Genomic DNA, 12,681 nt, shown 5'->3' with positions numbered 1-12,681 from the left:
CTGGAGTTCAGCCATCATCTCCTTGACTCATTCCCCATAGTAATGAAGCTAGGTGTCCCCCAAACACCATTTTAGTTATTCTGGAGCTTTTGCTAGGGCTGCTTAGGGAACAAGATACATAAGTGTAAATCCCACCCTCATTCCTGTTCTCTATTCAACCCTGCTTGGGGAAATTCCCTAAGAAACAGAGGCCCTACAGAACCCTTATCCTGCTTAAGCAACACTTTAGCTCAGAGCCCAGTTTGCTTTAGGTCATTGATAGTGAACCTTTTAGAGATGGCAGGCTCAAACTGCACCCTCAAGACACCTGTGAGCCCTCCACATTACCCCAGACATGGGAAGAAGGAAGTGCTTGCACTGGACTGCTGAACAGAGGGGTGGGGTATGTGAAAAATGTCCTTAGGTACTGTTGAAGGGGGGAATGGAGCAGCACCCCTCCCAGCATGCAGAGGCACTCGTGCCATGGGTTCTCCAACTTGGCTTTAGGGCCTTGTAGGTAAATTGATAGCAGACTTAGGATGTGAGGCACAAGTAAATGTTGTTTGCTTTTTCCAAGAGGTCTTTACCCCCACTCCAGGATCTCTTGTCCAATTTGGTCATTGTCTCTCTTTTTCTCCTCTAGAGTGGTCCGATTGGTCAGAGTTCTGAGAGACTGGGCCAATAAGAATTTCCGAGAGGAAGAACCAAGACCTGACTCATTCCTTGAGAGGTTCCGTGGTCCTGAGCTCCAGACAGTGACCACTCAGCAGGGGGATGGCAAAGGTGACAAGGACGGTGACGGCAAAGGCAAAAAGTAAGGCTCTCTGTTGTGGGTTGGTTAGAGGCATAGTTGTAAATACTAACAACTAAGGGAGTCAGGAAAGGCACAAAGAGGAAGAGCATCCCACAAGGGAGTAGCCTGTGCAAAAGCATGGAGGTGGGAGATAGAATATGCTGTGCTGGGGGAATAGCTATTGGTCCAGTTTATTTGGAAGAGAGTGTATGAAGAGGAGCAATGAAAAATCAGTGTGAAGGTGAGTTGTAACTATAAACTATTAAGGGCTTTAAAAATTAAGCTAAGCCATCCTAGAGGTAATGGGGAATCATTGAACATTCTTAGGGGAGGCACAGAATCAGACCTATGTTTTAAGAAGATTGTTTTCATAACTGTATAGAGGCTAGATTAGAGATGGGAGAAACTGGAAGCAAGGAGGCCAATTCAGAGACTATTTCTGTAGTCCAGATGAGAGAGAGGTGATATGGGTCTGAACTAGGCGGTAGTCATGTGAGTGGAGAAAACAAGATGATTGAGTCACCCTGTTGAGGTATAATTCATACAATGTGGCAACTGATTGGATATGAGGGAAGTGGGGAGGATGAGGGATAAAAGGAAGAGTTGAGGATGACTCCAATATTGTAAATCCGGGTGACTGGAAGGATGGTAGTGTCGGACCAAAATAGATATCAGCACCATGGTTCTATCACAAAAAGAATTTGGTAGGACCCTTTCTTTGCCTGTTTTGCCAAATAGTTTATGTAGCATTTGGATTAATTGTTCTTTAAATGTTTAATAGAATTCACTTGTAAATCCTTCTGGTGCTGGGGATTTTTCTTGGGGAATTCTTTGATGCCTTGTTCAACTTCTTTTTCTGAGATGGGATTGTTTAAGTATTCTATTTCCTCTCTTGCTAATCTAGACAATTGATATCTTTGTAAATATTCATCCATTTCACCTAGATGTCTAAACAAAACAGGGAAAGTTGGAGAAGGGGCAAGGTAATTGAATTTTGTTTCCAATATATTGAATTCAGGATGCCCTGAGACTATTGTGTATCAGACAGTTGCTGATGGACAACTGAAGCTTGGACATGACTAGAGTTAGATATGGAACAGACATCCCAAAAAAGCCTTAATGTGGTTTCAAGCTATTCAAACGTGGTCCTGGTAGCAAGAGGCCCCAGGTTTGGGCATTCAAGGTTTGTGGGAAGGGCATGGGGCTTCTTGATTTTCAGACATGAAGTGGAGATTCAGATTTAGAGATAATGGAGGCCTGGAGCTCAAGATTTTGCATTAAATCATCAGTGTAGACTTAGATGGGACTGCAGAGGTCACATGGGTCCAATCCTTCTCATTTTGCAGTCAAAGTTAAAGGGGCCTCGAGACATGAAATGTTTCATACTATGTCACTCAGATATTGAATGACAGGGCCAAGATTTGAACCCAAGTTCTTTGACTCTAAATCCAGCCCTCTTTCCACTGCACCATAAGGATTTCTATTCCTAGAGTACTTCAGGGTTTATAGCCTTAAGAGGAAGGTGGTGCTAGTAGTTTTGTCCTAGGCTTGTAATTTCTTGGGTCTAGGGAACCTCCAGTGAGGAAACATCCTCTGCAAATGCAGTGTGGCATTTGTTCTGCAGTTTATAGTTTAGCATGTTGTCTAGGACATCGAGAGGTTGAGTGATTTGCTGGTTGCATGTGCATCCCACTATCAAAGACAGGACATGAACTCAAGCCTTCCTGATTGAGACCAGCCCTCTATCCACTATGCCATACTGTCTCTTGGTGAAAATTCAATTAGTTCCATTTTACAGATTGAGAAATCAACACCTGAGGGTCAGAGAGGTCAAGATATTTTCCCTGGGCCACCTGACGAGTGAGCTTGGGAGCCAGGTCTTCTGACTCTTTGCAGGGCACTCCAATGTGGATCTTGGCCTGTCATGGGTAGAAATACTTTTAAGTGTTCACCTCTCCAGCAGGGTCCTTGGGCCCCCAAAATGCTGCTTCAAACACTTCTGCCTTCAGAGGAACAGCTTTCATTTGGAGCTCCTCAGTGGAGAGAGGAGAAGAACAGTAAAGGGCATTAAATCTAATTGGCTTGTCTGCAGCTCCATATTATACAATTCATAGTAATCAGAGCACCAGGCAGAGAATTGGTCTAGAAGTGATTGCTTGATGAAGGGGAAGAAAAATGGAGGAGGAGCTGTGGGCAGACACTCACTGCAGTCCACAGAGGTCATCTGGGGCCCCTTGTTTTCAGGAGCAGGAGGCCAAGATCTAGGTGTAACCCCTGCTACCCTAGCCAAGAACACTTGAGAATCTTAGACAGTGCCTGGCTTATCATAGGCACTTAATACATGTTTATCGATAGAAGTGATTCTTCACAAGTAACACAGAGGGATCTCAGGGCCTCGAACCTCTCTGGGCAGGAGTTTCTACATCTTGTCTCTTGGAATCCTACCTATCCCCTTATTATAGAAACTGATGACCAAAGAGATAATAATGAGAGAAGTCAGCCCTTCCATTTCTAATACTACTGGAGGTAAGAGGACAGGCTGCTTTGAATGGTCATTTCCACACTCGAACTAGTCCCTGTAGATTCTGAACTTCTTCTTTCTCTCTTCAGGAAAAAATTTGAACTCTTTGTGCTAGACCCTGCTGGAGACTGGTATTACCGCTGGCTCTTTGTTATTGCCATGCCCGTCCTCTATAACTGGTGCCTGCTGGTGGCGAGGTAAGCTTGACTTCTGCTTATACCCTCTTCCTCTTCCTCCTTGCTTTGCTCCCATATGTGCTGGATACTATCACATAGTGAGAAAACCCACCAAACACTAGCTTTTGCTAGGGCAGAAGCCATCAGATCCATGATGGACTGGGCTTGGAGGGCACCTCTGGTGAGCAGGATGAGGCAAAGATGATTGGAGATTGGTGCCAGTCCCAGAGTTGGTTTGATCAAAGGATCCTGAACTGCTCTACTAAACTAATGTCTCTGGGAACTTTGTCTGGGGGTGACTGGATTTCTTCACCAATGTCTTCTTTCCCAGGGCCTGCTTCAGCGACCTGCAACGGGGATACTATCTGGTGTGGTTGATACTAGACTACGTGTCTGATGTTGTCTACATTGGTGACCTTTTCATTAGGCTTCGAACAGGTGAACTAAAGCATGAGTGGGCTTGGGGTAAGGCAAGGCAGGGTAGCAGCAGGCCACTTCAAACATTTATGATTTTATATATGGGGTTCCCCTGGCCACTGGTGCAGATGACCTTTCCTCCATTACTAGATCATCTTAGTGAGTTTCAGTGGTGAAATAAATGAAAATCAAAATGATCCCCTCATGGCCAAACCTCTGGGTTCTGAGTTCACATCTTGCCTTTGTCACTTACTACCTGTCTGACCATGAGTAAGCCCTTTCTCCTCTTTGTGCCTCAGTTTTCTCTTGTACTCAATGAAGGGATGGGAGTTGATGGCCTCTCAGAGCCTTTCCATCTCTGACATCCTGGGATCCTGAGGGGATGAGCCTCTTTGCACTTAGGCTGATCCTTGGATACAGACATCCAAGTCTCTTATTGAGTTTGTACCTGAACCCTTTCCAGCTGGGTAGACCCAGCCAGAGATTGTATTTAATTGGCATAGCTTTGAGAGCTCAAGGTTACCTCCACACCAAGGTGAGGGAGGAATCACAGGGGGAGTTCAGTGGAGGAAACAGCCCAATTTTAATATTGACCTAAACGAGACACAAGAAGGAAGATGAATCGACTGCTGCTATAAAAAAATCAGAATGCATCTCAAGGCCAAATAGAGATGATTTTTTGATTCACTGGCTATTTTACCTTTTTCATATCTCTTTTCCTGTCTGTTTTCATTGAAAACTGAGAGGTGATTGTAATTAGAATCTCAGAAAGAAACTTTCCCATTTGGAAACTCAGCATTGAGTTTCTCAGCTCTCCTTTGGATGACATTCCTTGTATACACCCAAATTAAGTTGGCATGTTAAGACTCAGTTGTGTGTGTGTGTGTGTGTGTGTGTATGTGTGTGTTTGTGTGTTGGGGGAGAGATAATAGTTTAAATGAGTCCTGAAAAATCTAATTTCATTCAGCAAACTATAATGCATTATCTTTAGAAGCCACAGGGCAGAGATATGTATTCCTTCCAGCACTGTTATTGAGTGGAACCTCATTGACTTCAGGAGACCAACTGCCTACTCCTGGAATATCTGGACCATTGAATTCACTGGCCAAGCATTAGCAGGGAGCTCTTTTACTTCCCTGTGCTAGACTGAGGGCTTCAGAGCCTGTAGATGGAGAGATTTAAATGGGATGAGATAGGGGGTCATTAGTATCCAATTGTTTTCAGGTCCAGTGAAAGAAGGGCAGAGATAATTTCTTGACTTGCATCTCCATTAGGTTTCCTAGAACAAGGGCTGCTTGTCAAGGACACTAAAAAGCTCCGGGACAACTATATCCACACCCTGCAGTTTAAGCTGGATGTGGCTTCCATCATTCCCACTGATGTGGTATACTTTGCAGTGGGGATTCACAACCCTGAGCTGCGCTTCAACCGCCTCCTTCACTTTGCTCGCATGTTTGAGTTCTTTGATCGCACAGAGACCAGGACGAGCTACCCCAATATCTTCAGGATCAGTAACCTTGTGCTGTATATCCTGGTCATCATCCACTGGAATGCTTGCATATACTATGCCATCTCCAAATCCATTGGGTTTGGTGTGGACACATGGGTCTATCCCAATATTACAGACCCAGAATATGGCTACCTGGCTAGAGAGTATATCTACTGCCTCTACTGGTCCACACTCACCCTTACTACCATTGGAGAGACACCTCCACCAGTGAAGGATGAGGAGTATCTCTTTGTCATCTTTGACTTCCTGATTGGTGTCCTCATCTTTGCCACGATTGTAGGAAATGTGGGCTCCATGATCTCCAACATGAATGCCACTCGAGCAGAGTTCCAGGCCAAGATCGATGCCATCAAGCATTACATGCAGTTCCGCAAGGTAAGTAAGGAAATGGAAGCCAAGGTCATTAGGTGGTTTGACTACCTGTGGACCAACAAGAAGACTGTGGATGAGCGGGAAGTCCTAAAGAACTTGCCAGCCAAGCTCAGGGCAGAGATTGCCATCAATGTCCACCTGTCAACCCTAAAAAAAGTACGAATCTTCCAGGACTGTGAGGCTGGACTCTTGGTGGAGCTGGTGCTGAAACTTCGCCCTCAGGTCTTCAGCCCTGGAGATTACATCTGCAGGAAAGGAGACATTGGCAAAGAGATGTACATCATTAAGGAAGGGAAGCTGGCTGTGGTTGCAGATGATGGTGTTACCCAATATGCCCTGCTTTCAGCAGGGAGTTGCTTTGGAGAAATCAGCATTCTCAACATTAAGGGAAGCAAGATGGGCAACAGGCGCACAGCCAACATCCGAAGCCTGGGCTACTCAGATCTATTCTGTTTGTCCAAGGATGACCTCATGGAGGCCGTGACAGAGTACCCAGATGCCAAGAAGGTCCTGGAGGAGAGAGGGCGGGAAATCCTCATGAAGGAAGGGCTACTGGATGAGAATGAGGTGGCTGCCAGTATGGAGGTAGATGTACAGGAGAAGCTGGAACAGCTGGAGACCAACATGGAGACCTTGTATACTCGCTTTGGCCGCCTTCTTGCTGAATATACTGGTGCTCAGCAGAAGCTGAAGCAGCGAATTACAGTCCTTGAAACCAAGATGAAGCAGACCCATGAGGATGACTACTCATCTGATGGTCTAGACACCCCTGAACCAGGGACCGAGCCTGAGGAGAAGCCTTGAGGTCCAGGGTGTTTGACACTCTAGTCCTCTGGCTGGGAGGCTCCTCATCCAGGCCTGTTTTGGCAATAGGTTAAGATGGTCCTTGGCCTTTTGAGAAGAGACCAGACTGTTCATCTGACCTTGCATTAAGGCTTCAGACCCAGGCACTAGAAGACCCACTTCCAACTCAAAGATGCAGCAGAGTATTAGCTGGAAGAGTAACAGATGTGGAATTGCCAGAGAGACGTAGATTGGAATCCTGCCTCAAAGGCTTTTTTGCTGTGTAATCCTGGGCAAGTCACCTATCCTCTCTGAGCCTCTATTTCCTTATCTGTAAAGCGGTGATGATAAGAGTAGTACTTCCCACCTCACAGGGTTGTTGTGAGGAAAGCACTTTGTATACCCTTAAAGCACTTCCAAAATGACAGTTATTATTATTATTACAATTATAATACTTTATAGATTTGCTGAATAGTCTGCTATATCAGTTGGAAGGGAGCTTGGAGATCATCTAGTCCAATCCTGTCATTTGACAAAGGAGGAAGCTGAAGGCCAGCCAGAAGGCAGGCACTTCCTCAAAGTTCAATAGGGCCAGATGTGGGTCTAGAACTTGAATTTCCTAACACCCAGCCAGGGGCTCTTTTGTATCATGGTTTCTCTCTATTAGAATCTTCATTTTAGCTCTTGTGCTTTCCATCCCCCAGAGCCAGGAGGCCCCTCTCCTATGTGAACACAAAGCTCTCCAGGCCCTGCTTCCACAACATCTAGTTCCAGGACTTTCATTCCCTTCTAGAGACTGAACCTTATCCGTTGGCATGCTTGGAACTGTCGATTCTGTCAAAGCCATTGGAGGAGAGAAAAGAGAAGGTTTACCACACACCCAACAATGATCAGATTCCAACAATGGAAACCAAAAAATAATCTCCTTCTTCTATTTCCTCCCAACCCATTACTTCTAAGAAAAGACAGGCATAAACGCTGTCCTATCCCATACTTTATACTTGCAATTTACAACTTTTTTTGGCCTACACCTGTCATTTCGCCCATGGGGAAATCCCAGTGTCAAAATTTCCTTCAATAATTTGTAGAGAACTAACTAGTGGTATGGAGAAGTTAAGTGACTTCCCTGGGGACACACAGCCAGTATGTATTAGATGTAGGACTTGCACTCAAGGCTTCCTGATTCTGAGGTCGGACTCTGTTCTGTCATTCAATCTTTTGACTTCTCAGACCTGCCAGGTAAAGATCTAGTCTTCCAAACGTGTAAGGAAGTGGGCAGCCATTTAGCTCAAGTGACCGAAGATAACAGCAAATTTGGTTGTTGATTAATGTTCCTGCCAAAAGAAGAGGGGGTGGCTAGATTGAGGGATGGAGATGACTGGGAGCCTGAGTGTGAGGGGGGAGGGATAGAGGGAAAGGAGAATGTGGGAGAAGAGCTAGAGCTGGTGAGAAGCAGCAGCATGGTATCATGAAAAGCACACTGGATTTTGAGGCAGATGATATGGGTTCAAGGTCCAGCTTGGATATTTTTTTTTTCTTAAAAACCCTTACCTTCCGTCTTGGAGTCAATACTGTGTATTGGCTCCAAGGCAGAAGAGTGGTAAGGGCTAGGCAATGGGGGTCAAGTGACTTGCCCAGGGTCACACAGCTAGGAAGTGGCTGAGGTCAGATTTGAACCTAGGACCTCCTGTCTCTAGGCCTGGCTCTCAATCCACTGAGCTACCCAGCTGCCCCCCAGCTTGGATATTTCTTACCCATATGACATTGGGAAAATCAGTTAACTTCTCTAGGATGCATTTTTCTCATCTGTAAAATGAGCAAATTGGACTCTATGGTATTTGAGGTCCCATCTAGCTCTAAATCCATGATCCTATGCTCCCATCTCATTGGATCATTCAGATGGCTTTTCTAGCCACATTCTAGTTAGCTCCACTTTCAATTGGGCCCCCAAGTTTTTGGTATTTCCTGTTCTGTGAGTTCTGAGTGGCTTCTCTATCTCTTTGTGTGGTGCCATAGTTTCTGTTATGTGAGAGTAGATAGCACCCCAGCGCGTGCGCGCGCACACACACACACACACACACACACACACACATGTATTCATAGAAACAGAAAAAAACCTATCTTATTTTCTTCAATCTTGCCTCCAGTCCTGTGGGAAGAAGAGGCTGTGAAGGGGCCTTCTATGAGAAATTCCCCTGGCAAGATGACTTATCAAGGCATAACGAAGGGAGTGATTCTCAGACAAAACAAGATGAACTAGGGAATTTCTCATGCAGAATACAGTGCTGGGATCTTTGGGAGGTACAATGGAAACAATGACTATTCAAGTTAATGTCTCTATTAGAGTAGCTGACAACTTAATAAATGTGTCAAAACACAAATGACAAAACCACATAAAACAGTTACCCCAGGAACTACCAAAGTACCACATGGAGTGATGGCAACTGGGGTGGGGTTAATCTCAGAAGTTTTCTTGGGGAGGTCAGAGTGTGGAGAACAGTTTTAAAATAGGAGAGGTCTATAACTGAGTGGGGCCTCTGAAGAGAAGAAGGCCGAGTGAGTGCCCAACAATCTTTTTGCCTGTTGACATTCATTTTTTGGAAGGGGGTGGTGATATAAGATTGATGGAGGGTCTAGAGATCCATGTTTCAGAATCTTGTACTGGCTCATCAGGAAGCTGCGGACCCTGACAATAATAGGCCTGACAGGTCTAGGGTACTGAATTATGGGGATCTTAGCCAGCTTGCGGTGGTTGGGTCAGAGGAGAGAAGCTTGGAGCATGGAGGTTGACTGCCACTTCCCCAATAATCCAATGGGAACATAGGGCCTGGACCAGCAGAGTGGCTGTGGGAAAAGAGAAGAAGGGGTAGACAGCAGAAGTAGTTTGGGCAAAGACTCCATAAAGAATGAGATGGAAGGGACTGGGGAGGGAGGAGAGTCAAAGATGCCTTACACTGTTACTAGTTGTGTGACCTTGGCAAAGTCACTGTTCTTCTCTGAGCCTTGGTGTCTTCATCTGTAGAATGGGGATAATACCAACACCTCCCTCACAAGTTTGTTGTGAGGATCAAACAAATCAAAACATATAAAGAGCTTTGCAATCCTTAAGGCCCTGTATGAATTTCAGTTATGATTATTAGGAATTCGATATAGTGTCTTTGCTTAAATAATCATAATGCAAATTCAAAGAAACCTCTCAAACTGTAAAAAATATTCTCAGCCAGATCAGTGACTTCTAACATCATAAAGTAAAGATGCCTTGGGAATAGCAGATGATAATTTTTCTTCAACTTTTGGAGTTGATTTTGTTGAAGTACTAAGTGGCTCAAAAAACCTAGGATTTGGAGTTAGAGAAAGAAGTGGAGTTAAAATTCTCTATCTCCTAATTACTACCTATATGACTTTGGGGAATTTACCTCTTTGCTGCCTCAGTTTCCTTACCTGTAAAATAAGGGTGTGGTCATCCAGTGACTTCTCTATCCCCAAATTCTAAGTTTTGGAGCCCTGCATATAATTGTCCTAGCCTGAATATCTGTGAAACTGTTACAACAACGCAAAGTTACTACAAGTGTAGTTCCTGGTGCTTCACTGAAAGGAGAAGCACAGTCCACCATTCTCTTTGTTTGTTCCCTGTCCCCCACCCCACCCATCCCATCCTTGGCAGCATAGTATCGTTGACACTTATTCCAGTTTATCTTTCCCCAGATGTGTTATATGAAGATAGATGTTGGGGGGTGTGGAGAGGGATGGAGTTGAGTGGCTACAGAAAGGCTGAGGTAAGCACTCCCCTTCTTCCTGCTCCATGATAGGGATTTTGATGAGCTGAGATAGTCTGTTGAACATACACATCCTTTTAATCTTTTTTTTTTAACCCCTCACCTTCCATCTTGGAGTCAATACTGTGTATTGGTTCCAAGGCAGAAGAGTGGTAAGGGCTAGGCAATGGCGGTGAAGTGACTTGCCCAGGGTCACACAGCTGGGAAGTGTCTGAGGTCACATTTGAACCCAGGACCTCCCATCTCTAGACCTGGCTCTCAATCCACTGAGCTACCCAGCTGCCCCTACCTCTTTTTAATCTTAATGCTCCCTGGGATGAAATGGAAAAACTATTATTTCTAATAATGCTCCCTTCCTTGTCATGTGTAAAGTATTTTGCAGTTTATAAAATACTTTCACATCCATTATTTTTCTGGAGCCTCACAATCCAGGCAGCATTATCCCCATTTTGCAGATAAGGAAAACTGAGGCTTAAGAGAAATTAAGCAACCTGTCCAACCTGTCTACCAGTGAAGCCATCTTAGTTGCTTCAGTTTCACCCAGGATGAGCTGGATATCAAGGGAAGAAGTTGGCAAGTCTGAGCATGAATTATAAATTTGTGTTCACCCAACATGGCTGGCTCATGAGAGCACAACCCCTTAGGCTTGAATCTTGGGGATGGGGCAGTCAGTCCTTGATCCTAGAGAGCTGTCAGCACCAGAACAGCAGCCACAGTGAAGGCTTCCATAGTGTTTTGGAGGCTTATGTGAAGTACCGAGTGGGACCCAGGCCGCCTTCCATATTTATTAGACCTGATGTCTTTGTCCCTATGGCACTGATGGGCAAGTTATCCTGGTTGGCTGGGCGAGCCTGGGAGCCTGGGCCTTTTTGCTCTTGATGGGAGGGGGAGGACTGTGGGGTGCTCTTACCTGGCTTAAAGATAATTAGAAACTCATGTGTTGACAAGGAAAATTAGCAGTTCCTAACTGCTCTTCAGGTAAAGCAATGTGATACCATTTAATCAATCATTTGTCCTTAGAAGAAACAAAAATACATATGGAGTGAACTTGGCCTCCATATGTATTTCCAAATTGGCTAGAGAGGGGTTTGGGACAAAAGATCCATTGGAGAGGCCTATATTTTAGTATTTGGCATTCACAGCTGCTTTTTTCCTCATACACCTATGTTTTCTTCCACTGGGAACTCTCGGGGACAAAATTCCCTTCCCTTTTCTAAAGCAAGAATCTGAACCTTTTTAGCATTATGGACTCCCTTAGCAGTGAGATGAAGCCTGTGGACCCCTTCTCAGAATCATGTTTTTCAATATATAAAACAAAATATATAGGATTCCAAAGAAAACCAATTGTTGAAATTATGGTACTCAACATTTGTTTTTAAGTTCATGTATTTTGGGTTAAAACCCCCCGCCCTAAAGGCATTTGCTGTGATTTGGACTGAGCCAAGCAGCCTGGTGGTGGTCCTGCCAAGAAGAGAATTCCTTGATTCTCTATTTTTTATGCTCATCAGGTATATTTCAGAGAGTTTGATGCTGTTAGAAGTGGACGGGAACTTTGAGCTTATCTAGTCTGACCCCTCAGGCCCAGAGTGAGAAGTGGTTTGCCCAAGATCCCACAGGAAGCTGGTGGCAGCAAAGGCTCCATTAGAAGGGATCCTGCCTATTTTTTACTAAGTGTGTATCCTTAGACTAGGTACCTTCCAGGTTTCGCCATTCCCATCTTCTGTTCTTTATCATGCTTGTTGTAAACTCAGAAACTGACCTCGTCAAAGCTGTCTTTTGGGAGCAGGGACTGTGTAAGCCCCCTTTTCCCAATGCCATTCTCTCCTGTGTGATGAACTAACCTTTAAAGTATCAGGCCTAAAGAGCTGAGAGACTAATTCCTGAGGAACCAATAGGTTCCTTTCAACCATCTTCATTAATTCATTCAGCAAACACGCATGTGCCAAGATCCATGTTAGGTGCCGGAGGTACAAAGACAAAAATGAAACACTCTCTCAGTGTTTAAACTATTGGAGGTAAGGTACATGCATCTAACTTCAACCCAAAGCTCAAAGGAAATAGAAACTAATTGTAGGAGAAAGGTTATAGTAAGTGGTGGTGCCTTTGAATAGAGTTTTAGAAGAAGCTGGAGGTCCCAAGAGCTAGAGGGGAGGGTGGAGTTCACTGATGTACAGAGCTGTAGATGGAGTGTCTGGAGGGCAGTAAGTAGGCCTGTTTGGCTGGACCCTAGAATCAGTTAGGAGAAAAGCATCTAATCAGTAAGGTGGGCTGCAGCCAATGCTCGGACAATGTGGTTATGACAAGTACATGAACTGGGGAGATGGCACATGGAGGTCCCCAGCATGTTGATCTCA

The 12,681-nt window shown here is 44.8% G+C and overlaps 1 protein-coding gene across 5 annotated transcripts in view; it reads left to right on the top strand.

Moving 5' to 3' along the window:
* Window positions 1-7,017, top strand: part of CNGA2 (cyclic nucleotide gated channel subunit alpha 2) — a 38,773-nt gene extending 31,756 nt beyond the window's left edge. For all 5 annotated transcript variants that reach the window (XM_056809714.1, XM_056809716.1, XM_056809712.1 and 2 more), the window contains 4 exons: window positions 623-793; window positions 3,383-3,490; window positions 3,801-3,907; window positions 5,161-7,017. In XM_056809714.1, coding sequence (XP_056665692.1) covers window positions 623-793; window positions 3,383-3,490; window positions 3,801-3,907; window positions 5,161-6,572 — 1,798 coding nt within the window. In that variant the 3' untranslated portion in view covers window positions 6,573-7,017. The remainder of the gene's footprint in view (window positions 1-622; window positions 794-3,382; window positions 3,491-3,800; window positions 3,908-5,160) is intronic.
* Window positions 7,018-12,681: the final 5,664 nt, after the last annotated feature.

The sequence above is a fragment of the Monodelphis domestica genome, chromosome X, assembly GCF_027887165.1.
Source record: "Monodelphis domestica isolate mMonDom1 chromosome X, mMonDom1.pri, whole genome shotgun sequence".
Classification (NCBI taxonomy): domain Eukaryota; kingdom Metazoa; phylum Chordata; class Mammalia; order Didelphimorphia; family Didelphidae; genus Monodelphis; species Monodelphis domestica.
This window is presented reverse-complemented; position numbering and strand designations above follow the sequence as displayed.